This window comes from Cnephaeus nilssonii, assembly GCF_951640355.1.
Source record: "Cnephaeus nilssonii genome assembly, chromosome: 4".
Lineage (NCBI taxonomy): Eukaryota > Metazoa > Chordata > Mammalia > Chiroptera > Vespertilionidae > Cnephaeus > Cnephaeus nilssonii.
Genome location: NC_137075.1, coordinates 65,531,753 through 65,557,659, shown reverse-complemented (window position 1 = coordinate 65,557,659; position 25,907 = coordinate 65,531,753). Strand labels below are relative to the sequence as shown.

Sequence of the window (25,907 nt, the reverse complement as noted above, 5' to 3'; positions counted from 1 at the left end):
GGGATTCATTGGTTCATCCATACGTTCAGCAGATGTTCCTGAAGCCTCTGTTCTGTGCCAGCACTGTGCCGGACCCGATGGCGAGAGGAAGAGAGAGAGAGAGACATGGATTGGTTGCCTCCTCTTTCAGGGGCTCCTGGTCCAGTGTTGAAGACAGTCAAACAAGCAAAACAGTAATATGTAACCTGCGCTTTGACAGGGAAGAGTAGGTGCTATGGGAGCATGTATCAGGGACACCTAACCTATCGAGGGTGGCTAGAGACGGCTTCCTAAGATAGGCAACATGCAAGAGAGATGAATTAGCCAGGCAAAGAGGAGGCTGAAGAGGGTCTCTGGCAGAGAGGAGGGCATGTGCAAAGGCCCAGAGGTTGGAGAGAGTCTTTCTCTCTCTCTTTTTTTTAAATAAATCTTTATTGTTCAGATTATTACAATTGTTTCTCCTTTTGTTCCCCCATATCTCCCCACCACCCGGTTCCCACCCCCCCTCTGCCCATACCTCCCCCCCCCCACTGTCCTTATCCATAGGTGTATGATTTTTGTCCAGTCTCTTCCCGTACCCCCCACACAGACACCCCTTTCCCGCTGAGAATTATCAATCCACTCCCATTCTATGCCTCTGATTCTGTTATGTTCACCAGTTTATTCTGTTCCTCGGATTTTTAATTCACTTGACTTTTAGATTCACTTGTTGATAGATATGTATTTGTTGTTCATAATTTTTATCTTTACTTTTTTCTCCTTTTACCTCTTTTTAAAGAATACCTTTCAGCATTTCATATAATACTGGTTTGGTGGTGATGAACTCCTTTAGCTTTTTTTTTATCTGTGAAGCTCTTTATCTGACCTAAAATTCTGAATGATAACTTTGCTGGGTAGAGTAGTCTTGGTTGTAGGTTCTTGCTATTCATCACTGTGAATATTTCTTGCCACTCCCTTCTGGCCTGCATAGTTTCTGTTGAGAAATCAGCTGATAATCGTATGGGTGCTCCCTTGTAGGTAACTAACTGTTTTTCTCTTGCTGCTTGTAAGATTCTCTCTTTGTCTTTTGCCCTTGGCATTTTAATTATGATGTGTCTTGGTGTGGTCCTCTTTGGATTCCTTTTGTTCAGGGTTCTGTGTGCTTCCTGGACTTGTAAGTCTATTTCTTTCATCAGGTGGAGGAAGTTTTCTGTCATTATTTCTTCAAATAGGTTTTCAGCGTCTTGCTCTCTCTCTTCTTCTGGCACCCCATAATTCTGATATTGGTACGCTTGAAGTTGTCCCAGAGGTTTCTTACACTATCTTCAACTTTCTGAATTCTCTTCTCTTCTTGCTTCTCTGGAGGAGTGTCCTTTGCCTCTTTGTATTCCAAATCTTTGAGTTGATTCTTGCGTTCCTCTAGTCTGCTGTTGGGTCTCTGTATAATATTTTTTATTTCAGTCAGTGTATGTTTAATTTCTAGTTGGTCCTTTTTCATATCCTCGAAGATCTCATTAAATTTATCGGCCTTTTCCATGAAATTCTTGAAAAACCTTATAACCGTGGTTTTGAACTCTGTGTCCATTCGTTTGTTCTCCTCCATTTCTTTCGTTTGGGATCTGTTTCCTTGCCTCCTCATTTTCGCTGCTTCCCTGAGTTGGTAGGGTAGCTTTGTGTACTAGGTGTCCTATTGGTTCAATGGGTTAGCCTCCCAGTTATCTGAGGTGGACACTCTTGGTGTACCCCTTTGTGGACTGTGTGTATAGCCTTGTTGTAGTTAAGTCTTGATTGTTGTTGGTGTCACTGGGAGGAATTGACCTCCAGGCCAATTGGCTATGAGGACCTGCTGTGTCTATAACGGAAGAATTGCTATGCTGGAGACATGTTTATGGGGCAGGACTTGTTCCAGTAGGGCTTTGGTGCTCACTGAGTCTGCCTCTTGAATGTGTCGCTTATGAGAGTGGTTGAAATCTGGTGTCGTCTCACACCGACCACTAGATACACTAGTGTCTGGATCTCCAATGGGGTTCAGGTCAGCTACTGTCTGAGGCCCCCCAGCAGGAGCTACAGCAAGAACTACAGTTTTCTCCTCTTTGCTTGTGTGGTTTTGGAGCAGTCTGACTGGAGCTGCAGTTTATTTGGTTAAGCTGAAACAGAACAGGCCATTTATATGCAAAAGCCGCTGTGTGGAGCCTGGGCGGGTTTGTAGAATGTGCGGGGCAGGGTCACAGGGCGGGGCGGGGTCTCTGGGCGGCACTAGGCCAGGGCGTGGCAAACAGCGATGGCTGCCTTTCCGCGTTTCCAAGTCCCTGAGTCCTGCGCTCCAGCGCAGTAAACAATGATTGCTGGGCGTACCTCTGCAAAAAAGTCACTCTCACTTTCCGACCTGATGGCTGACCCCGTAGGCGTCTGGGTCCCCCGCGTGTCCCCAGAAACTGGATTTCAGAGTGATCGGGAGCTTGTCTCCCTTCTGGTTGAAGAAAAGCCACGCGCCCCGTTGCCCGCCACCAGCCAGATTCACGCGCTTCCGTACCTTAGCCCTTCCGCGTTTGTTCTTTCTTTTTCCTTCTTAGTTGTAAATCTACCACTCAGCCAGCTTTCCCGTGGTTCTGGGTGGTAGACGTTTTGTCTTTTAGTTGTATTTTTGAAATTGTTGTGTGAGGCGGCAGTTTAGTTGTTTAACTTTGCTGCCATCTTGGTTCCTCCTCTGGAGAGTGTCTTTCTCACTTGAGGATGTGCTGCAATGAATGAGGTTGGAGCAGAGTGACTGTTCCTGCTGGAGAAGCGTCTCAGTAGAAGTTTGGCACAGGAACTCCGCGCCCTCCCCACTTAGGCGAGGGGCTCCAAGCACTGGCTAAAGCAGTGAGAGTGGGGACTAAGTAGTTGGCCCCTTCTGCTGTGAGTGCTGTGGTGCTGAGTGCCTGTTGAAGTCCCTGAGTTGCGCATGTTCGAGTGTTGTGTGTGGCTGCCTCCTCCCAAACCAGCCATGATGGTAAGAGTTGGGATTTATGGGGCCCTTGCTAAGAACCCACTCTATCAACTACTTTGCAGGCCTTATCTTATTTAGCCCCGCACAGCAGCCCTCTATTTAGGTCATGCTATTGGCCCAGTTTTACAGATGGAGAGCCTGAGGCTTTGTGTTGTTAGGTCGTTTTCATTGACTGAAGGACACACAGCCAGCTAAGTGGAAGAACCAGGACTTAAACCCAGGTCGGTCCAAACTGAAGCCCATGAGCGTAACCACGTCCTCTGCCTGTGGCCTTCTATTTGTGCGTGTGCCCATCCTCCCTGCGCCCACTCCTTTGGGACTCTGACATGTGTGGCTATGAGAAAAGACCAGGTCCTTCCGCAGGGAGGATAAGTCACAAGGCAGAACCAGGGGACAGGTTTTTAAATCAGAGCATTAAAAAAATGCTCGACAAGCTTCATGTTTTGCTTTCCTCATAGGTGGTGAGGATCAATTTCCCAAAGGAAAAAAAAAATCAATCAGTTGGAATGTGTCTTTCTGGAGAAAGTCTGGCATCTGTCAAATGGGGGGAAAAAAGGGCCCAGAAAAAGATTTTCTTGGGTCGTGTGCTGGGGGTTGCTGACTCAGGCCCTATGCGCCAGCATCATTACCAAGTTGAAAAGCTGTTGCTCCTTGCAGGAATGCAGGATTGGTGGTTTGAACAGCTCTGCTGGGAAAAACCCTTTACAAAGCGAGGAAAAACGAGGGGGTACCAAGAGCGTCCACAAGCAGATCTGCAGCCTGCAGCATCCATCAAGAGAAGGGACCGCAGCACCCGCCTTTTAGCAGGCCCGGGGTTGGGTGTGACTGTTTTACACAGGAACTCAATAGGGACGTTCTGACAAGTTGCAATTTTAATTGATAAACAATGATTAACAGTTAAGGCATGTTGGGGTGAGCCATAAAAGGCAGGCTAGTATCTTTGGGTGATTGGTAGAGACACAAGAGAGGTCCCCCGGGGAGTCTGTGATCTGACAAGGGCTTTGATGACTGATGGCCCCTAGGGCTGGAATGGGGTGGGGGGCCAAAACCCTGGACTGAAATCCTCCTTGTGGGGTTTTGCTGGAACAATTCTGTTTATTAGCTGGAGAGAAGCTGGAATTTTTCTAAAGAGCATTTCACTATCCCACCACGGAGGCATTTAGAACTTGAACTCAGGTCTGTGCATTGCCCTGGTGTCTTAGCTGAATTATATATTGAACCCCAACCAAACGGGTATGGCTCACATTGGAGCCAGGTGGGGCTCTGTGTGAAGGGAAAGGAGATTCTTCGTAGATTCAGATACTTATTCATTCAACATATACTATTGAACACCTGCATGGTGCCAGCTGCTGTGCTGGAACATAAGGATGAACTACACAGGCCTATTCCTTACCTTTGGGAGCTGACAGGAGACAGACAAGAGAAGTTGGTACTATGGCCTATGGGACAAACTGGATGCTGTGGGAGCAGGGAGGAGACCCAACCCAGCCTGGGAGCAGTGTAGTCATGGAAGGCTTCCTGGAAGAAGTAGCATCTAAGTTAACGTGAAGTATAAGCAGAAGTAAGAGGTGAGAGAGCTGGAGAGCTGAGTTTTGGATAGAGTTTCAGGCTGTATGAAGGTCCAGGGTAGGGAGGGTTGGGCCCATTCAGAACCGGAAGAAATACCACGTACCAAAGAAGAGAGGGCAGGAGGGAGGACTGAAGCTGGAGAAGTGAGAGGGCTGGAAGAAAGAAGGTATAGGAAGTTTTCTTCCTGCAGAAAACCCTGAGGCAGAATTTCCATGGTCTGTGAAAGTGGGGAAGGTTGATACAGTATCTGGCACATAGTAGGTACTCAGTAAATGTACTATGAATGGATGTCAAGTTGAGCATCCCCTCTCAGAATCCCCCTCCCCCTGTCTGCCAACATACAAAAGAATTACCTACCTTCTCTTGGGGTCCATCCTATACCCTGAACTGGCTGTGATTTTAGCATGAGGAACATTCTAGTGCCCTTGCCCACTGGCTCACTTACCTGCCCTCCCACTCACCTGACACCCACCCACAGGCCCCCTTTCTCACTATTACATTGTGAAAGTTGGTACTTCGGCTTTTTGCTTATGGTATTCCTAGTACAGTGTCTGGCGTATAGTAGGTGCTTAATAAATGTTTTTTTTTGAGTGAGTGACTGCTCCGAGGCAGGAAGATGGAATAGATGGCCTTGAAAAAAAAAAAGTTAGGTTCCATGGGCCAGGCTTTGTTCTAAGCAGTTTACATGTATTGCTTTAACTTAGCAACCAACTTAAGAGGTAGAGGACCACCGTCCCAAGTTTAAAGGTGAGAAAACTGAGGCCAGAGAAGTAAAGTACCTTCCCCGAGGTCATACAGCTAGGAAGTGGCAGAACCAGAACTTGAATCCAGACAACCTGGCCCCCAGGTCCGTTCTCTGACCTCCCACAATCCTGGCCTGACACGGTCAGCACGAAGCCCTCCTCCCTCTGTGCACAGCTCTCTGAGGGGCACCCAAGGCTCTAAAGGGTCAGAGGGACTCCTTGGGGGAAAGGGGTTAAGAGCAGGCAGGAGGAGTAGTCACCATCTGGGAGTCCCAAGGGCAGGGACTCCTCTTCGTAACCCCTGCCCAGGGCCCAGCACGCAGCAGACTGGTGAGTGAATGCATGTGTGAGTGGGTATTTGCATGAATAAGCAGAGGGTATGTGGGAGCAGAAAGGACCTGGGATGCAGGGACCCTGCCCCAAGTTCACATTCCCCCCCAGAAGCATAACCGGTGCTTCTCCATGAGAGAAAGGGCCTGGCAGCCAGACTGGCCTCCTCCTTTTCCAGGTCCTTTTAGAAATGGACGAGGAAAGGGGTCTGTGGGTAACTTACGATTCACCAATGCGCCGAACCTGGGCTGTCTCCTTCCCTGCCCCCAGCCCTCACCTCCAGTATTCCCCGTGAATAAGGAATTCTTTACGGATCCAACTCAGGCCATTCTCTCATCCTTTGAGCTGGAGATGAGCCATGTGGGTCGTCTTGGGTGGACTGCATCTGGGGCCATGCCCTGAGGAGAGGAATATTAACAACAACAGCATAAAAAACAACCAGCAGCAATCATCACTCACCCCTGGTTCTAGGTGCTTTGCATGAATTGTTTATTCTTTGCAATAGCTCTCTAAGTCCACAGCCATTTAATAGGCAAGGAAACTGAGGACAGACAGGTTGCTCAAGGACGTGCAGCTAATGAGTGGCAGAACAGGGACCCAGGCTTTTAGATAATGCTGGACTGCCAAGGCATAAAACTCGGCAAGGGTACCACTGAGTTACGACTTATGAGTGGCCGTGAGCCAACTCAGCAGGTAAGCTGGGGGTGGCAGACCCCTGGCTACCCAGACCCAGAGTCCTGTCTGAGCCTCCCCAGGACCCCCCATTAGGGAGAGGAGGAACCTATAGGCCTACAGGCTCCAGACCAAGGCAGTGTTTGGCTTTTAATGTCCTTCCATCTTATCAGCCCTGCAGGTGAAATGCTTCTTTAAAAAAAAAAAAAAATTGACTATTCATGTCTTGGAGCCAGATCTGACCACAGCTATTAAAAGCCAGCTCTAGATGTGCTGAGAGGAAGGGCCAGCCGTCCTGGCTTTCCCTGGCTGTGGAGGGGACTCGGGGTTGGCAGTTATAAAGCAATAAATGATACACATCTATGAATTGTTTTAGAATTCCCTTGGTGACTCCGTGACATAGACTCACATACACCCACATACCCCCGCCCACGTTCCGTGTGACCTTGGGCATGGCGGAATCGCTGGTGCTAAGTGTGTCACTTTGGAATTGGCACGCAGGTCCACTCCGATGTAGGTCATTTTATTTCCAAGCAGAATCAAATGACAGCCTGATCTGAGGCACCTGCCAAGAATGCTAATGGAGGGCTGATCAATGTACCTTGGAGCGCTGGGGAAACTGGGTGCAGGGGAAACTCCGGGAGCCATATGCTGCGGAATTCTGGGAGGCCACGGCTCCTCTCCCTGGCTCCCACGCCTTCTTTTGTTCTAACTGGGTATCAGGCTAGTTGGCCAGGAGCATGAAGTTGTCTTTATTTATCTTGACCTTTTCGTGTAATTTTTATAGTTCCATTAACTAGTAAGACCATTTGCAAACCGCCGAGCAGAATATATTACCATGAGCACCTCAGGGATTTGTGGGTCATCTTGGGCGGAATGCTAATCGGATCGAGGACGGAGAGCTTCCCACGAGCAAGGGCCTTAGTCAGAGAAGGACTGGTGTTTTCTCAGCCGATTGCAGAGGAGACCCCATGTCTGACCTGGCCCCGTTGCTCAATGCCAAGATCCCCAGACTGGGTCCTGGGCTGCTGGTGCAGGCTCACCCCTGTCCCAGGACTGACGCTCTGGCCCTGCATCTGTACCTCGGGCACATGTGTTCCATGCCAAGCTCTGTGCCTGCATTTGTGGAACGGATTCTTCTCAAACTTGGCTTGAATCAGTGAGGCAGTGATTAGCAACCAGTGAGGTAGAGGACCATGGTCCCCATTTTAAAGGTGCTACAGCCGAGCCCCAGGCCCCCAGAGCTGGAAGGGACATTTGAATTAGGTCGTTCAATCCCTTCATGTCACACACAGAAACTGAGACCCAGGAGAGCTGAAAAGTCGGTGGCAGGTCTGGTGCTGGAACTTACTTATCTCAGCCTGTGGTCAGGGTGGTGGTGGGACATGTGGTTAAGAGCAGGCCTTGCAGCATCACACAGATGCGGGTTCAATTCTCATCTTGGCCACTGGGCCAGGGTCCCAGCAAGAAACAGATGGCATGTTCACTGAGGAGAGTTTACTAGCAATAAAACATGCATTAGGGCATGGGAGGGGTAAGGGACACCCATATTTGATGGTGCAGCATTTAGGGGGCTAGCCATCAAGGAGAGCCACTGCACGCCTGAGCCAGAAGAACCCGTGCCCCCCACTCACACACACCCCAGCCTTGAGCTATAGGGGAGAAGACCACCACCCACAACCCATGGCCCAGCCTCCCACCTCCTGCTGCTGTGTGCCATTGGCCAAACCCATCCGAAAGCCAGAGGGTTAGTGTGTCCATGAAGATGCCCCTCTCAGGGCACAGACAAGGGTGGAGAAGGGAGGGGAGTGCCCCGGGGGAGCAAATGGAGAAAATCTAGCACACACATTTTTAAGGGATAAAAATTTGTTCTTTGTTTATACATAAAGCACAGATATACTACATACAGTACGTACACAGATATATAGTGTATCGATGGTAGTAGAATTTCATAGGAGGGGGTGATTAAGAAAAACAATGTTTAAAATGGGTCCTGGTTGGGCTTGTGGGGAGGTCAATCATGAAAATGAGGTTGAGAAACACGGTTCTAGCGCAGCCCCTTGGCCGCTATGGGAATTTGCCGTTATTTAGTTCTTTCTGTGGTTTAGAGTCCTCTCTGTAAGTGGAGTAGTAAAAATACCTGCCTCAAGAATGAAATGGGGCAATGGCATCTCAGTGCTGAGCGAAGAGAAAGGACGTATCATTTGGTCTCTCTTTCATACACGTCTTTACTAGTGTCTATCGAACAAGACCATCAATTGTAACACGGCGGTCATGAAATCATCCATATGTCTTGTCCCCAGCCCCCGGGGGAAAGAGAGGTCTGCAGTAAAGTGCCAGGTGAGCATTTGTGGCTGCTGAAGGTTATGCCCCTGGCCTGACGGCCCATGTCCCTTCAGGCGGACACTTTAGAAAGGAGACCGGCATCATCGGGATTTCCTATGCACATTTTGAACTTCTGATCATAATGGATAATGAGTAAATGATAGATGAATAGAAGGGGAGAAGGGATCTTAAATGTCTCATAGTCCAATTTTTCATCAAACCAAGAAACCTCTAGCGCAGGAGGCTCCATAAAGCATCAGATAGTAAATATTTTAGGCTTTGCTGACCAGCAGTCTCCGTGGCAACAACTCAGCTCTATCCTTGCAGTGTGAAAGCAGCCATGCACATTATGTAAATGAGTGGGCCTGGCTGTGCTCCAACAAAACGTAGCAGTCGGCAGCCCGTTGGGTTGGGCCTGGGAGTCCCAGTTAGCCTGCCGGCCGCTGCCCTCCAGCATTCGTAGGTCCCCTGTGCTCCACTGGCGTGTTACCAGTGATGGGTTGCTCCCTACCTGTAGGATCAGCCCTTTGAACTACTGAACCCATTCTGGTGTTAGAAAGCCTTGCTTTGGGTTAGACTGGAATCTGCCCCCTTGCCATGTACGTCCGTGGGCCTTTGTTCTGTGTGGGGAAAGAGTGGCTTCCACTTAGCCTTCAGCGAGTCAGCTGGCTGTGACCTGCCCCCCACCCAATGCTTTCTTCTCCAGGCTACACAGTATCCCCCAAGTCCCAACCTTTACATGACCCTCATAGGTCATGTGTCCACACCCTCTGCCTCCTGAGCCTTCTCCCCAGCTTGCCAAAGCACAGGTACTCGGAGGGATCGCCATCAGACGCACACAGATTACCTGTGAGTCACGGCTCACGAGGAGATGGGGATGTTGAAGACTCTGGTTTTACCCTCAAGGAGTTCGCCCTCTAGTTGTAGAGACTAGATGGACCCATGCTAAAGGGGGATGTGGCAGGAGACCAAGTGTGCTATGTTCCCCCAAACGGGCAGCCCCCAGAGAGTACCATGGGATTCAGAGGAGAATGAGGCTTCTGTGGGTTTGGCCAGTCAGGGGGACCCTTCTGTGGATTAGGGGATTCTAGTGGGAAAATATTTCACTTTCATTAATGTGCAAACTAGGGTGGCTGAGCCCTCCTACCTTCTTGGTGGCGATGGGTGATGGAGGCTGTACCTGGCCTTGGGGACTCAGGTGACCTAGGTTGGGGAGCCCAATGGAAGCATTTCAAGCTTCCAGCTGCCGTAAGGTGCCATGGTGAGCCAGAGCAGCCCTAGGAGCATCATGGGTGTCAGCAGTCGAAGGAGCCTTCAGGGTGACGTGTTCCAATGTCCTTGTTTTACAGTCGAGAGAGAAATACCCGGAGTTGTATGTTGGGTAGTACAGAGCCTGAATCCACACTCCGTCCTCCTGGCTCCTAATCCAGGACAGAAGCCAGGAGTCCCTGTGTCAAGAGGAGAGGTTTACTAGGCCACAGAAAGGGGATGGGGTTTGGGGGACAGGAGGTGGGACTAGAGCCATGGTGGCCACCCAGGCATTTCCTGGAGGGGTGGGCGGGATGACAGTGCATGGTGACTCTTAGCTGGGTGGGACTTCAGGCCTCATCTGGTTTAGTCTTGATTTAGAGGCGCAGGGCCCAGAGAGGAAAGGGGGTTGCTCGATAGCACTGAGCTCGATGCTGGTAGACACAAGCCCAGGTCTCTTCACACCCTAGCTGAGCTGCACCCTCACCACCATCCCTCAGGTCCCCAGCCCCCTGGTTCCACAGGCCAGAAACAGCCCGAGCGAAGGGGCGGGTGCAGAGGTTTGGTGGCTTCTCTGTGACTGAGCTCTGAAGCCGAGCTCGGAAGTCAGCCACACCCTCCTACATGTATTTTGGTGGTGTCTTCTGGCACAGGTGGCTCTCTCCTTGCGGCCCACAAGTAATGAGCACCCATGTACCAGGAAGCATGAGGGCTTAAAAAGGCCAAGCAGGAAGTGGCTCTGTCCCTCAGGGGCTGGAGATCTGCAAAGGAGAGACAGGGGCTGACCCAGCTACCTCCCGCAAGGTGTCCTGGGATGGCCTAGCACAGAGGTTGAGGTAGCATGCCTGAAAGCTCCAAGGCCTGGCACTTAGTATATGCTCAGAATGGTAGTGCAGGTAAGTGGACGCTGAGATAAGTGGTAGCATCTCTTAGTGGTCTTAGACATCAAGCCAAGACCCCATAGTGAGAGAGTTGTGTATGTTTGGGGGGCGGGGAATAATAATAGCACTTATGCTTATTGAGCACTTATGTGTGCCAGGTACTGGTCTAAGCACTTCACGTGTATTGTTCCATTAAATCTTTGCAACAACCCATAGAGTAGGTACAGTCATTCATCGCTTGACAATAGGGATACGTTCTGAGAATTGTGTCATTAGGTGATTTCATCGTTGTATGAACATCAGAGAGTGCACTTACACAAACCTAGACGGTACAGCCTACTCCACACCTAGGCGGTAGGAATAGCCTCTTCTCCTAGGCAGTGGTCGGCAAACTCATTAGTCAACAGAGCCAAATATCAACAGTACAACGATTGAAATTTCTTTGGAGAGCCAAATTTTTTAAACTTAAACTTCTTCTAACACCACTACTTCAAAATAGACTCGCCCAGGCCGTGGTATTTTGTGGAAGAGCCACACTCAAGGGGCCAAAGAGCCGCAGTTTGCCGACCACTGTCCTAGGCTGCCAGCCTGTGCAGCATGTTACCCTACCGAATACTGTGGACGATTGTGACAGAATGGTATTTATGTAGCTAAAGATACCCAAACATAGAAAAAGTACAGTAAAAATACAGCACAAAAGGTGAAAAATGACACACCTATACAGGGCACTTGCCATGAACGGAGCTTGCAGGACTTACTGGAAGTTGCTCTGGGTGAGGCAGAGAGTGAGTGGTGAGTGACTGTGGAGGCTAGGACATTACACTACTGTGGACTTCATAAACATTGTACACATAGGTTACACTAAATTTATTAAAATACTTTTCTTCAGTAATAAATTGCTCTTAGCTTACTGTAATTTTTATCTTTATTGTTGAAAATATTACAGATGTCCCTTTTTTCCCTTCCCCACTGATCCCTTCCACCCTGCACCCGCCCCTCCCAGCCCACAAACCCACAAATGTGCCCTGGCCCATTTGAATCGGCATCATCCCCGTGCAACTGAAAGGTGGCCGATTCAGTTCCGGGTCAGGGCACATTTGCGGGTTTGTGGGTTTGATCCCCCATCGAGAAGCAACCCATCAATGTTTCTCTCTCACATCGATGTTTCTCTCTCTTCTTCTCCCTTCCTTTCTCTCTAAAATCAATAAAAACATAATTTTAAAAATAAATAAAAGCTTGAAAACATGGTCCCCAGCATCAAAAGGTTTTCATTAAAGAGAGAAATGTTCATGATACATTATCTGCTTATAAGCAAGTTTATGATGAAGGAAGGAAGGAAGGAAGGAAGGAGAGGAGGGAGGGAGGAAGGAGAGGAGGAAGGGAGAGGAGGGGGCCACCTTTCAGTTGCACAGGGATGATGCTAAACCAACTGAGCCACACTGGCCAGGGCTGTTTTCAAACTTTTAAAGAGGCTTGTTAGAGTAAGAAAAGGCTTCTGCTAAACCCTTCACTATGTAATCTTATGGGACCCTGTCATATATGCAGTCTGTCATTGACCGAAACGTTGTTGTGTGATGTATGACTGTACTACTGTCCCCATTTTACAGATGAAAAAACTGAGGCATGGAAGAGTCAACACTTGCTTATTGTCCTATACTTGTAACTGTAACTTAGCTCATCTATTATCCTGGCCTCTCCACCAGGGGTAGAGTTGGAGCTGCCCTTCACACCATCCCCAACCAGTGGTCTGTCAACAGGTCCCTACAGCCTACCCCATGTGTCCAGGACCTTAGTGAAAGGTGAGAGAGAGGGAGATGACCTTCGTGTGGAGGATAAAAGAGGCTCAGCCATTGCAAGGACCCTCCCCCAGGTCTGAGGACACCCTACAGATAATAACAGCAAGACTCATACAGCACTTACTGTATATACCCAGGCACTGCTCTGGGTCCTTGGTCACCTCATTTCATCCTCACACACAGCCTGAGGCCGGTCCTGTCACCGTCCCCCATTGAACAGATGGGACTGACGCAGAGAGGATAGTAACTGGCCCCCGGTCTAGAGCTACTAAGTAGCATCGCTGGGTCCAGGCTGGCTTTCTGAGTGCAGTCTGTGCTCTTAACCATGACACCAAGCTGTTTCTCGCTAAAAATGCCTGTGGCACCTGGGGTGTTGGAAGTAGGACCAAGGCAGGACAGTAGGTTGGGGGAAGCTAAGAGAGCAGTAGCTCAGATTTCTCAGCGGGGCCAGGAGAGGGCCTGGCCTCAGTCACACAGCCTGTCACGAGCAGCAGATGGCTGTGGGTAAGGGAAAGAGGGACTCAACCAAATGCACCCATTTTGAGTTATAGGAGCAGAGAAGAGGGAGATCAGGGAGGCAGACTCAGCCCCACTTAGGGGGTCAGCTGGTGGGGATGGGGGCTGGTGTCAGAGAGAATGCTCTAAGAGCAGTTGCTATATAAATCCCTGCCCTCTGTAGCGGGGCTGCCCCTGCTGGGTAACCCCAGAGTTCTGGCGTGGGAGTCAGCCACCCAGCACCAGGGTCATGGGTCTCACCTCCAGCCAACCCTCCTCAGGAGACTCTCCCTGCAGCACCTCCGTCCCAGTCTGTCCCCACCACGTACACAGACACACAGTGGCCCAAATGCCAAATACGGCCATCTGAGGCTGGGTATTTGCTATCAATATTTCATGCCTCAAACAACACTGTCTAAACAGCACCTATGAAATATGAACGGATTGAGGTTTTGACAAACAAATAGCCCAGGCATAATACCAGGGGGAGGAGCGGGAGGGATAATGAGGTCCGGAGGGACCACGTGGAGTCAGGCCAAGGGTTTGTGGGCGATGGTCCTCAGGGTGCTGGATACAGGGCTGAGCTGGGGCGGGCCCACGGGGAGAGGCAGTGTGGAGTGGAGCCTGCTCAGTGCACCTGAAGGCCTTCACTTCCAGCGAGGGAGAGGTGCAGGGGGTGGGTCGGTGGTCAGGTTTTTAGGGTCAGAGAAAGGCGAGGGTTGGTAGGGTGCTGGTGGTCTTCCCCCTCCCCTCCCCAATCCCTCCATTGAGCAGCTTTGAGCCCCCTGCTCAGGCCCACCCTGTAGGTGCTCCTCTGTCCTCTCTCTCCAGCTTTCACCCTCGTGGGGTCAACCACAGCACCCCTATGTTGTTCCCTCTGGCCTGGCTCCCCCAGCCCCTGAGGCATCTGGGCAGGGGAGGACGTCCCATCTGGGTGACATGTGAAGGCCCCATGGTCTTGGGCACCTCTCACCTCCCTCTGCCTTCACAGGCCTCTGTCTCCAGGATCCTCATCCCCCAGCTCCTTCCTCCCTGGCCAAGAGGCCACCTATGTCCATGAGGTCCAGGGCACTGAGGCCTCAGTTTCTCCATGTTTAAAGTGACGGGGTTGGACTTGATTTTCTCTGACACTTGGTAGGTTCACTGCCCTCTCTATACCTGACAGAACCCCCAGGGATCAAGGAGCTGCTTTCTGGTCAGAAAGCAGGTGGAGGTGTCATGAGCTGATCTGACAGGCTGATGGGAAGGGTCTGCTGGAAGGCAGAGGGGCCCAGCTGGGACCTCAGCCGGTGGGAGTGAGAGATGGAGGGAAGAGGGAGCAGCTGAGGCCAGAGCTGGGAGCTGGCTGGGCCCAGCCAGGGGATGTGGATGGACACATGGTGGGAGCATATACTGGGAACATTGACCGATTCGAGCTTGTTTGGAAAGTCTGGAGGGAGCCCGGGGAGCCAGGGCAGCAGGGATGACCAGCTGGGGTCTTGTCAGCAGCCGGGTGAGCAGCTCACGTGGTTCGAAGAGGAGCTGGTCGCTGGGGTCAGGGTCCGGCCGGTTTCCCCAGCAAGAAGTAGGATAGCTGGTAGGCCCCGGAGCTCCAAGGGAGGGGCTGTGGAAGTCTTCAACACAAACCAGAACTCTGCCCAAAGCCACTTGTACCCATGAGGACTCGGGTGCCAGGGCTCTCCCCAGACACACCACATCCCAGGCTCGCATAGGACAAGCTGACTGCAGACCACTCACCAGGGGGCATCTGAAGTGGCTCTTCTGGGTCTGCCTTGCCTGGGGGCCTGGCCAAAGCTAAGGCCACAACCTCAGGGTCAGCATGTGTGTTCAGGAGGGGCCAGAGAACCCCACACCAACGTAAAATGGGCTTTGTGGTCTAACTTCTCGGTGGGTACTCAAGCCAGGCAGTGGGTGTGGAAGCAGGGGGTGTTTGTAGCTCAGGGACAACCTTTATGATCGGGGGTCCCCTGCTCCCCAGGCCAGTGCTAGGCAGAGAGAGGGCTCTAGCTGCTTGTCCGAGGAACGTGCTTCATCTAGCTCCCTCCTAAGAAACGGGCAGGGTGGGTGGTAGCTGCTGACTTCCCAAGCTCACAGAATTGGTGGGGGTGGCCCTGGGGTTTTCTGTAATCCTTCACTGATGGGTTAGATGGTGGGGGCAGATCTCTCGGGAGCAAAGATGACCTTGAGGAAACGTGGATGTCAGAGGAAGAGAGCCGTAATCTCTCCCTTCCTCAGACTACTGCCAATAAGCCATCTCCGCGCCGGAGCAGTTGATGGAAACTTCGCCACTGTTGCCTCCCAGCTCGGGAGGCTATAGCCTTTGACTGCATGATAAGAAATTGCCAGGCACCTCCTAATTACAATTATCATTATCGTGGATGTCTTTCTTAATTACTTTCTTATAATTAGCAGTTGCCTTTTCTCAGCATTTGTGTACTTTGCAGATTTGCTGACATTTGAGAGCCTCAAAATAGGGACATTTGGGGAGGAGGGCAGCGAGGTGGGGGAAGCAAGAGCGGAGCCTATTCTTTTCAGGTAGCCTGATGGATTTCAGGGCCTTGGCAGAAAGCAACTGGGGAAAGCAAATGATGGGCATGACAGGTCATTTCCCGAGCAGATGGGGAAAGAGCAAGGGTGTGGATTTAGGGGGTTAGGCTTTGTGGAGAGTCTCCGAGTGTTAAGCCTTGGAGAAAATATTCTTGAAAAGCCACCCAGGCTGCCATTCTTCAGGCGTGGGTTTCATCTGAGGAAACAAGGCTGGGATGAAGCACACTCTTGTGGGATGCATTTCGGAGTTAATTAAATAGCTGAGGTCTGAGGTGGCTTGATTTTTCTCCAAAGCCAGTGATGCGTTCGGCACATCCGTGGGCCTGGGGGAGTCATTATAAAGTGGTTTATGCTCCTTGACCAGATGGTTGGTTTTCATCGTCTGTTCCTGTTCTTCCTCCCTCTCTCCCGGCCCCCTGTAGCCCTGTGTACGGAGGAGTGCGTGCACGGCCGCTGTGTTTCCCCCGACACCTGCCACTGTGAGCCTGGCTGGGGAGGACCCGACTGCTCCAGCGGTGAGTCTGGGGTCTTTGAGGGTTGTACGGCCCCCTGGCTCTGGCTCAGGAGGGCCTGGGCTGAGCACAGGCTGAATTATTCGTGTTGGGCTGCAGCTGCCTAGGCTAGCGCGGGCATCAGGGAAAAGGCCTCCCTGCAGTTCGGTGCATGATGGTACTTGGAGGAGAGAGTGTGAGGGGCGTGGGGGTAACGGTTTGTGGAGGTCTGGAGGGGCATTGTGTGTTGTGTGTGTATGTGTGGGGATTGTGCTGTCATCTGTACAACTCTGGCTTTTGATAAAACACCTCTAGCTATGGTCTTGAAGGGTTGAAGTGAAATTGAGATGCCACCCAAGGGTGCAGACTCAGGAAGTCACTGTGGTCAAGGCTTGGTCCTTAGCTTTGCTACTCCAAAGGCTTAGTTGTGTGGGTGCTCATGGAGGCTCAGGGGACTGATTCATGAGACTGGTGGGCACTGGGATGCCCCTGCCCAAAGGGTGGAGAACGGGACACTTGTAGGGGCAAGTCGCTGTGTTTCCCATCTCTCTGGGGAAGGCTTCCTGGGGAGCAGGGAGTGAGGCGGATGCTCTCGGGACTGATCAGGTGACACACAGCGGCCCAGGACATTGTCTCCACTGTGGGGCTGGCCAATGAGAGGATGGGTCTTCCTAACAGCTGCTCAGGGGAGTCCTCTGCCAAGAGCCCAGATGAAGGCAAATCCTTCCCCTCTGGCTGATTTCCCCTAAATACTTACAACTGACCCCCTTTCCAGTGGTGCATCTTGCAATCAATGATTGGTTAAGACATGGTCTTATTTGATTTTCAAAGAGGGCTTGATAGTGTTGAGATGGTGTAGAGTGACTGTGTTTTTATTGTGACTTGCGTAGATCACATAGCTAAGCTAATCCATTAGGGGTCTAGCCCTGTTATTGGCCCACCTTTGGAAGCCACTGTGACTACGATGATGGTGAAAACACGGAGAGGGAATGTTGGGTGGCCCCATGTGGTGCTTTTGCCCTTTTTCTCTCTCTCTGCTGGGGTGGAAACATCTAATTATGGTCCTTTTTGTCCAAAGGCCTTTCCCTGAGCCTCCCTGTCTGCCTGGTATCTGAGAGCATAGCGACCAAAGCAAGGCTGGGTGTGCTTTTGTTTTGAGCCTGGGTGGTTATCGCGGATCAGGGAGTCCAAGGTCTATTTGGGTTCAAAAGACTCTCCAATGTGTTGGTGACTGCGGGGGGGGGGGGGGGGGGGGGGCGGGCATAGGCGAGCTCCTCCTCCCGTCAGTTTTACCGCTTTGAGGTGTGCCACACTGAGACAGGGCCAGGGACTCCTCCAGACAATGAAGGGTAAACCTGAGGGACACGCGAGTTAACGGAGTGTGCTCAACCAGTCTTTCTGGGAACGACAGGAAACATGCTGGTTGAAATACCTGAGAGCTTTCCCCCCCTTGTTCTGTTTTGTGTAATTTTTCTTACAATGAATCTTTGATGAAGAGCCATCTAAGTTGGATTAGGTGAGCTCTGCTGGGACAGATCTGCTTGCTGCTGCTGGATTATAATGTCAAGGGCAGCCTGTTGGAGGCTGAAATACATCCCGAGTCCCAGGGGCCCCGAGTGCATATAAATCACCATTCAATACCAGTGTTGTTTGGTGCTTATGATGTGCTGGTCTGTGCTGGGCAGGGAGCAGGCCCTGGAGGGTTTTTCAGGCCTGGTCTGTGCCTCTCAGGGTTTCTGGTCTGGGGAAGGAACTAGAATGAAGGCAGCATTCGATGAACAGGACCAGGCGGTTTAGAGTAAACTTTGCCTCTGGAGTGAGTTGATCAAGCACGTAGGGAAACAGATTTGCTACTTTATATAACAAAACAGGGCCCCCCGCTTTCCCCACCCTCAAGCCAGTCATCAGACTTGGTGCTGAGCAGCCACAGCTGTTTTCTCAATAAATCCACCCTCATGGGTCGAAGAGCCACCACCCCTGGGTCTACTCAAAGGCATGTACTACTAAGTCCATAGGAAGTCCTAAAAGACGCATTCCTACCCTGTTTTGAGGGACAGCCGCATTGAATGAAGGGAATTCATAGAGTCTCACTCTCAAAATCCTTCAGAGCAGTGACTGTTTAGACGCCCTGCCATGAGCTTTCCACCTTCTGCTTGAATCCCCCCATTAACACGGAGCTCACTGCCTCCCCGGGAAGCACATTCTGACTCTTGGGAGGTTTTCCTCTCTCTTGAGTGGAAATCTGTCTTTGGCTTCCACCAGTTGGTTCTCACTCATGATAAAGGCCAGGGCAGCCATGGCCCTCCCTGCCATGTTGGAATTTCTTCCAAGGAGCTCAGTGGACAAGGCCACTGTGTGTGGGAAGGTGGTCATCTCAGAGCACTTGATAATAGCCACTGAGGTCACGTAGGAGAAACCAGAGTCCCCGTCCATGGATCAGCCTTTCAAATATTGTACGATAGTGATCGCTTCCCTCCCCCTAGTTTGTATTCTCCAAGCTCCTTGGTTTCTCACAGGACATGGCCCAAACTGCCTTACCCATCTGGTTTCTCGCCACTGGCTGTGGGCTTTATTCCTTTTAAACCAGTGGTCACCAACCGGTGGTCCGTGAGGTCCAAAAGGTTGGCGACCACTGTCTTAAACTATTATTCCTAGGTCTGGCCTTTATTCCTTTTAAACTATTATTCCTAGGTCTGGCCATATCAGTGCAGGCTTGTATGGAAAAATAATAATAAAGATGGATACTATTTATTGAATTTTACTCTGCACTAGGCACTTTATCTTCTTATTTAGTCTCCACAACAAATCTATGGTGTAGGGTTTATTATTAGCCCTCTTTTACAGATAAGAAAGTTGAAGCATAGAGAGGTTAAGCAACCAGCAATAGACACACAGCTAGTAAATAGTAACACTGGGACTATCAGTCAAGCAAAAACGTAGGTCCTAAACCTAAACACTTAATGAGTATGCTCTCCTTCCTTCTAGATGCTCAGCCTCTATTAGTGCAGTCCTAGGTTGAAATGGATTAGAAGCCGTAGGTGCTCACAGGGGAAGGAAGGATCTGCTTGAAAGTTGTGGCCCTGAGATATTGTTGTGACGATGGAGGAATCAGCCATGGACACATTGAGGCTGGGTGTGCTCCCAGCAATCTGAGGCTGTTTGCTGTTGTGCCGGTGACGCCTGTCGGCCTGCGTGCGCTCCACAGTGCGGTCGGGTCTTTGTGAGGCCTGTGTTCGTGGGGGTGGTGTTCCAATCAGTGCAGTCTGTATCTCTGGAGACTTCTGACTGGGATCTGTCCATAGACATGTCTATGCAGGTGACACCCTTGCAGGGAAGCTTTCATTTTTGTTCAATCGAAAGCATCATTCTTGTTGTTTTCTTTTTTAAAAATATATTTTTATTGCTTTCAGAGAGGAAGGGAGAGGGAGAGAGAGAAACATCAATGATGAGAGAGAATCATTGATTGGCTGCCTCCTGCACACCCCACACTGGGGATTGAGCCCCCAACCCAGTCATGTGCCCTGACCAGGAATCAAACCGTGATTCCTGGTTCATAGGTTGACGCTCAACCACTGAGAATGGCAGCTGGGCATTCTTGTTGTTTTCTGATTCTAAAGTTATACCTGTTCATGTTAAAAAGAAAATTCAAATGGCACCAAAAGTGTAAACAAACAGGTTAAACCCACACACCCAGGCGTAGCCTCTCCTGGCAGTTGGGGGCTTGCCCTCCCTGTTATTTCTGAACACATTTGCACTTAGATCTGGATCTGGATACAACGTGCATTATTTAGATCAAATGTATGTGCTCTTCTGTGACTTGCTTTTTTTAAATTCAACTTCATGTCATGTATTCATTTCCTTGTCAACAAACATGAATTGTCCCTTCCAGTTTTTAATGGCCTTATAGAATTTCATTCTCTGCATTACCATAAGTATTTAACCAGTCTCTTATTGATGGGCATTTAGGTTCTTCATGATTTTTCACTATTTGAGGCCCACCACCCTTTATCCCAGATCCTTGGGACCTGTTGGTTTCACAATTTATATTTTTTCAGAGTTTAGAAAAGTGTACGGTGACTATATCATAAATGACACACACCCTCAGTGGGGCAGTACCCTGGGATGAAATATAATAATTCTTCTGAAGTGACATGTAACTGATCACATCTCGTGGCTACAACCACAAATCAGTTCCATGGAGATTTTGTTTCTAAATGAAATTTGGTGCCGACCTTAAAACAATTTTCCTATGGACTTTCTAGAGATTTTTGGACACGTGGTTCAGGGACCGTGGCCCTGTGTAAAAATACTGCAGTAATTCTTCTTGTGCATAAATCTGTGCCCACTTGTCCCAATTTCTTCTTAGGTTAAATTCCTGGAAGTGGCAGGGAGGGTTATAAAGATCCGTCATCTGCTGCCTGCCCCTGCCCTGCCCTTTGTGGCTGCCAAGGGATTTATGACTCTGATGGCTGCGAAGGGGACGAATCCAGTACTGGTGTGGGCGTGGGGGCTTTTCAGTCTCTTATAGACATATAACTCCATGGCTTAATTTCTTTAAGGCCTGAACTAATTTCTTTCTGCTCCATAAAGGAGGTGAGGTGATGCTGATGTGCCTGGTAGGTGGACACACATCAGCTACTGTGGGTAATTCTGAGATGTTAGATGGACCAATATGGGGAAATGGAGTGGCTGCATGCTTGGTCATAAACCTCCATCCTATATAATAATGAAGAGTAAAAGGATGAAATGTCAGTCTACCCTGAATAAAGACGACAGAGTGACTCTTATTAAATTGCACTAATCTCACAAGTGGAGATAAAAAGAAAAAAAGTTTTCCTATATTGAATATCTAGCTTTTTAAAGTAATTAGGAATATTAAAGCAGTGACAATGATTGAGATAGAAACATTATTCATAACTTTTATTTCCGCGCTGGGCAGTGATCCAGTATATTTCATTTATGAGGTTTCAGCTGTAAGGAGAAGGACGTGAGCCAATTCCTAAATTAAATATGCCCTGTTAACTTTTATAAATGTTACCAAAGAATCAACTTGGAAATTTAAGCCTTCAGTGTATTATTTAATTATTGTATTTCTTGGGTGCTGCTTCTCAGCTTCCCCTCCCATGATGCTTTGAAGTTTGGGTTCTGGGCTATGGGGTAATGTTGTGGTTTTGGTCTCAAGCCTCCCCTGAAGGGCTGGGTTAGACATGACAGAGACCCCTTTCCCCAATTTCCCTGCCATCTCTCACATTCTGAGATTCCACTAAACTGGTTTCATCCACGTGCACAGACAGGCGGCAGGACAGAAAAGCTCACTACACAGTGTCTTACTATCTGTCGAAACTGCATCTCCCTCCCCCCAGTGCTGGGCAGGAGGCGGACTGCAGAGCCGGCTGAGGAATGAAGGCAGCAGGACCAAGTTGGGCACCACCAGGAGTAGCTTCTGCCAAGTCAAATGTGTTCTTATCTTGAACGGTGTGTGGGACCCCTGGCTGCCTTGGCTGTTGGCTATCCTTGCAGATTCAAATAAAACATTTAACAGCTCAGAAATACGCCCACGCTCCTAAACTAGCCTGGGATTAATGCTTTTCGACCTAGAAATTTTTTGCGTGTGGTAAAATATACATAACATAAAATTTATCATTTTAACCATTTTTAATTGTGCAGTTCTGTGGCATTCGGTGCAGTTACGCTATTGTGCAACCATTATTACCATCCATCTCTAAAACTTTTTCATCTTCCCCAGCTGAAACTTTGTACCCATTCAACACTAACTTCCCATTTCCCCTCCCCCCAGCCACAGGCAACCACCATTCTGTTTTTTTATCTATGAATTTGACTACTTGAGTTATCACATATAAGAAGAATCATACAATATGTGTCACTTTGTGACTGGCTTATTTCACTTAGTATAGTATCTTTAAGGTTTGTCTATGTTGTAGCAGTGTCAGAACCTCCTTGCTTTGTAAGGCTGAATAATATTCTCTTATGTGTATATACCACATTTTGTTTATCCATTCATCTGTCAATGGACACTTTGGTTTCTTCTACCTTTTGATTATTGTGAATCATGCTGCTATGAACATGGGTGTACAAATATCTCTTTGTGTCCCTGCTTTTTTGAGATATATACCCAGAGTGTTTTGGTGGGTTATATAAAAATTCTATCTTTATTTTTCAAGGAGTCGCCATACCATTCCCCACAGTGTATACACCAGTTTACATTCCTACCAGCAATGCACAGCATTCTGATTTCCCCACATCTTTGTCAACACTTGCTATTTTCTGTGTTTTTGATGATTGCCATCCTAATGGGTGTGAAGTGGGATCTCACCGTGGTGTTGGTTTGCATTTCCCTGTTGATTAGTGTTCATGTGCTTGCTTGGCCATTTGCGTATCTTTTTTGGAAAAACGTCTATTCAAGTTATCTGCCCATTTTTAAAAATTGGATTGTTTTGTTGTTGCTGCTGCTGAGTTGTACGTGTTCTTTATATGTTCTGGATTTTAATCCTTATCAGATATATGATTGAAAATATTTTGTGGGGTGCCTTTTCACTCTGTTAATAGTTTTTAATGTTGATAAATTCCAGTTTATTTTGTTGTTGTTGTTGCCTGTGTTTTTGGTGTCAAATCCAAGAAATTATTGCCAAATCCAATGTCATAAAGCTTTCCCCTATGTTTTTATCTAAGAGTTTTATAGTTTAAGCTCATGCACTTAGGCCTTTGATCCATTTTGAATTAAAATTTACACATGGTATAAGGTAGGGGTCTAACTTCAGTTTTTTTTACACATGGATATCAAGTTTTCCCAGCACCATTTGTTGAAAAAAACTTCTGCTAATGATTTTTGGAATTATAGAGTTAAAAAAAACAGTACAGAGTTTACATTTTTCAGCGTGCAATGGCACATTGTTACCTGATGAGTAATTTAAGTATTGTTTCTTATATTAAAACATACAGGTTTGTGATAGAACTGAATGTAGAATTGACATTTATTTTTTTAAATGTGACAATGTGAGCCTTTGGTGGACCTTTGTGGCTATGCCATCAGGCATCCCTGGAGGCAGGGTTATTTTAGGGGTGAAGCTTGAGAAGCAGTGGGAAAGGCAGGAAGACCATAACCAGAATTAGACCTGCCAAAGCTGGCGACTGTTTGCAAGGATGGTTTAGAGAGGGATCAGGGCTCAAGCCCTTTCCCCACTGCATTTGTGGGGGACTCAGTCTTCCCTCCAGCATGCTGGGCTGTCTTTTGTACCCCCACTGTCTGTGCCTGGGTTCCTGGGCTCAGGATTGGCATAGGGGCTCATGCTACCTCATCTGGGATGTTCCACAGCCTCTGCACTTTCCCACAATGCTCAGTGCTGGCCTATAAGAGCTGAGAGCTGAGGCTCATGCAACCCGCGTTTCACTGGCTTGAGTGGTCTGTTTTCCTGCAGCTGTCTTCACATATATGAGAGCCTATCTCCACGCATTCCTTGAATGGAGTGCTAGGAAGTATGGTCTAATATTCCAAATCCAAAGTTCTGGCCACTGAGGTCTCGTGATGTAACTTGAAACCATGAAATCAAGGTCTGGGAGGAACCTCAGAAATTGTCTGGTCTAGCCCTTCCATTTCATACACGGGCAAACTGAGGTCCAGAGAAGGGAAACTGCTTGCCCGAGGTCACCCAGGGAGGCGGTGGCAGAGCTGTAGCTTAATCCTGGGTCTCCTGACTCCCATGCCTTTGCCTCTTACCAGCTGCCCTTGGAGATCAAGGCTAGAGTTGTCCTAGAGGCAGGTGGGTCTCATTATAGCAAAGCAAACAGGCCAAGCTGTTCTTCAGACTTCTGTGCAGATGACCTAAAGGTTTCAGACTCTCCTGGTTCCTTCTCTGCGCAGGCCTGGAGGCCAGGCTGGGGCACTGGGATTGGGGACTTCCAGAGGGACCAACCTTGCCATCTTCCTGGCTCGGAAAGTACATCAGGGGCCTCGGACACACTTCTCCCTGATGAACTGGAGACGGCACAGTCTGGCAGCAGGACGTGGGGTCAGAGCAAAGCTATAGGATTGGGCCGGGGTTCCTGCCTCTGTCCTGGAGCAGCTGAGGGGGTCAGAAAGGAGACAGGCAGGACCAAGCAGGGAAGCGAGTGGGCCCAGCCACACAGAGGTGCTGGGAAGGGCCTCTGCCAAGGCTTAGGGGATCCTTCCTGGTGCGGAGCCCAGGTGAGTAGTGGGAGAGGAGAAGGGAGGAGGTCAGAAAGAAGTATGAGGGGGGCCACAGGGCCTGGAAGGGAAGGTGAATGGGGATTTCTGCTCCCACCGTGGCAGGTGTTTGGAGAGGTCATGTGCTTGATCTCCATTTCACAAGCAAAGGAATCCAAGCGCAGGGAAGTGGAGTAACTTCTGATAGTCACCCAGCTAGCAAGTGGCAGAGCTGGGATTAGAACCCAGGACTTGTGTTCTTCCCACAGTTCCATGCTGCCTCCAAAGGGTTGGAACTCCCGTGTCATAACATGCAGGAGAGCCGGCTTCGGGTCACATCGCTGTCTGGGTGACCCTAGCTAAGCCCCCCTCTCTATGAGCCTCAATTGTTTCACCTGTAAAATGAGAGGAAGGTTTGTGTGGCTATTCCAGCTCTAAAATCCCATGATGCTCTGTTTCTAGGAAGTCAAAATCCAGTATCATGTCACCTTATCAAGGCCCTGATGACCTTTCTGCTGACCTCTGGGAGGGCATTCTGCCACTCTCCCCACCCACCCCACTGACAGCATGCGCGGCCCTATGGTGATTCTCTCTTTATCCTTGGACTTGGAAGAGGAGTGGGAAGGGGAACAGCCATGGAAGGGGGCAGCCTTATGACTCACACCTCGCCACCCCCCTGTGGGGGCTCCTGGTGAGCCCTGGGTTGCTTCATCCGGGAGGGGGCGTGCAGAGGGGCGTCTTGCCAACCAGGAGGCTGCAGCTCTCTTGGGCTCTTTATTCACTACACTGAGCCGGTTGTCAAGGTTAAAGCGACTTCAGATGAATCACCACAAAGCAATTACACTTGCTGGTCCTCCGCTCCTCTCTGCCCAGCCCGCGGCCCTCACAGAACCGCCTGGGCCGCCGTCTGCCGGCATCTGCTGTGCCCGTGGGCCTCCCCGGGCTGGTGGGCTCCGTGTCAGCACCGCACACGGGGCGCAGCCACCGTGACGCGGACAGAAGGGAGCTGTGGATGCGGCACAAATGCTTGTTCGAGGTCCTGTGCGTCAGAGGATTGCTAGTCACCTCAGAATTCTAATTTTGAACACAAAGGAATTCAGTAGCTGGGCCACAGGCCCAGTTGGCTGTCTCCCTTCCCGCTCCATGTTCTCTGTCCCTTGAGTTCCATTTAATGCACATTTATTGAGTACTTCTCAGACGCCAACACTGCCAGGTACCAGTGGGTTGAGGAGGGCATAGTCCCCATCCTCAGGAATTTGAACAGAAGTGAGAACTACCAGTTCAGAGCAGAGGGAGGAGGAAGAGTCTAGGGAGAGAGAAGGCTTAGGCTTTTATGGGAGGGGCAGCTGGGTGGCTCAGGAAAGCCATCATGATGCCGGGAGGTGGGGCGGGGGGGGGGGGGGCGGGGGGAAGGAAGGAATCAGATATGTGCTATGGTCTCATTTGAGATTAAGAAATTGAGGCAGAAAGAAAGAAAGAAAGAAAGAAAGAAAGAAAGAAAGAAAGAAAGAAAGAAAGAAAGAGAAAAGAAATTGAGGCACAGAGAGGTTAAGCGAGTGCCTGAGGTCCCACAGCTGGTGAGTGTCAGGGCTGGGTCTGTCGGACTCTTTCCACAGGACACAGAGGAAGGGAGCTAAGAAATGTGAGAACCAAGTCACTTGTGAGGAGCAGGGGATGGAGG

General features: G+C 49.6%; 1 protein-coding gene across 2 annotated transcripts in view; it reads left to right on the top strand.

Moving 5' to 3' along the window:
- Positions 1–25,907, top strand: part of MEGF11 (multiple EGF like domains 11) — a gene marked incomplete at its 5' end in the record, with an annotated part of 356,031 nt that overhangs the window by 157,734 nt on the left and 172,390 nt on the right. For both annotated transcript variants that reach the window (XM_079769267.1, XM_079769268.1), the window contains one exon: positions 15,976–16,068. In XM_079769267.1, the coding sequence (XP_079625393.1) occupies positions 15,976–16,068 (93 nt within the window). The remainder of the gene's footprint in view (positions 1–15,975; positions 16,069–25,907) is intronic.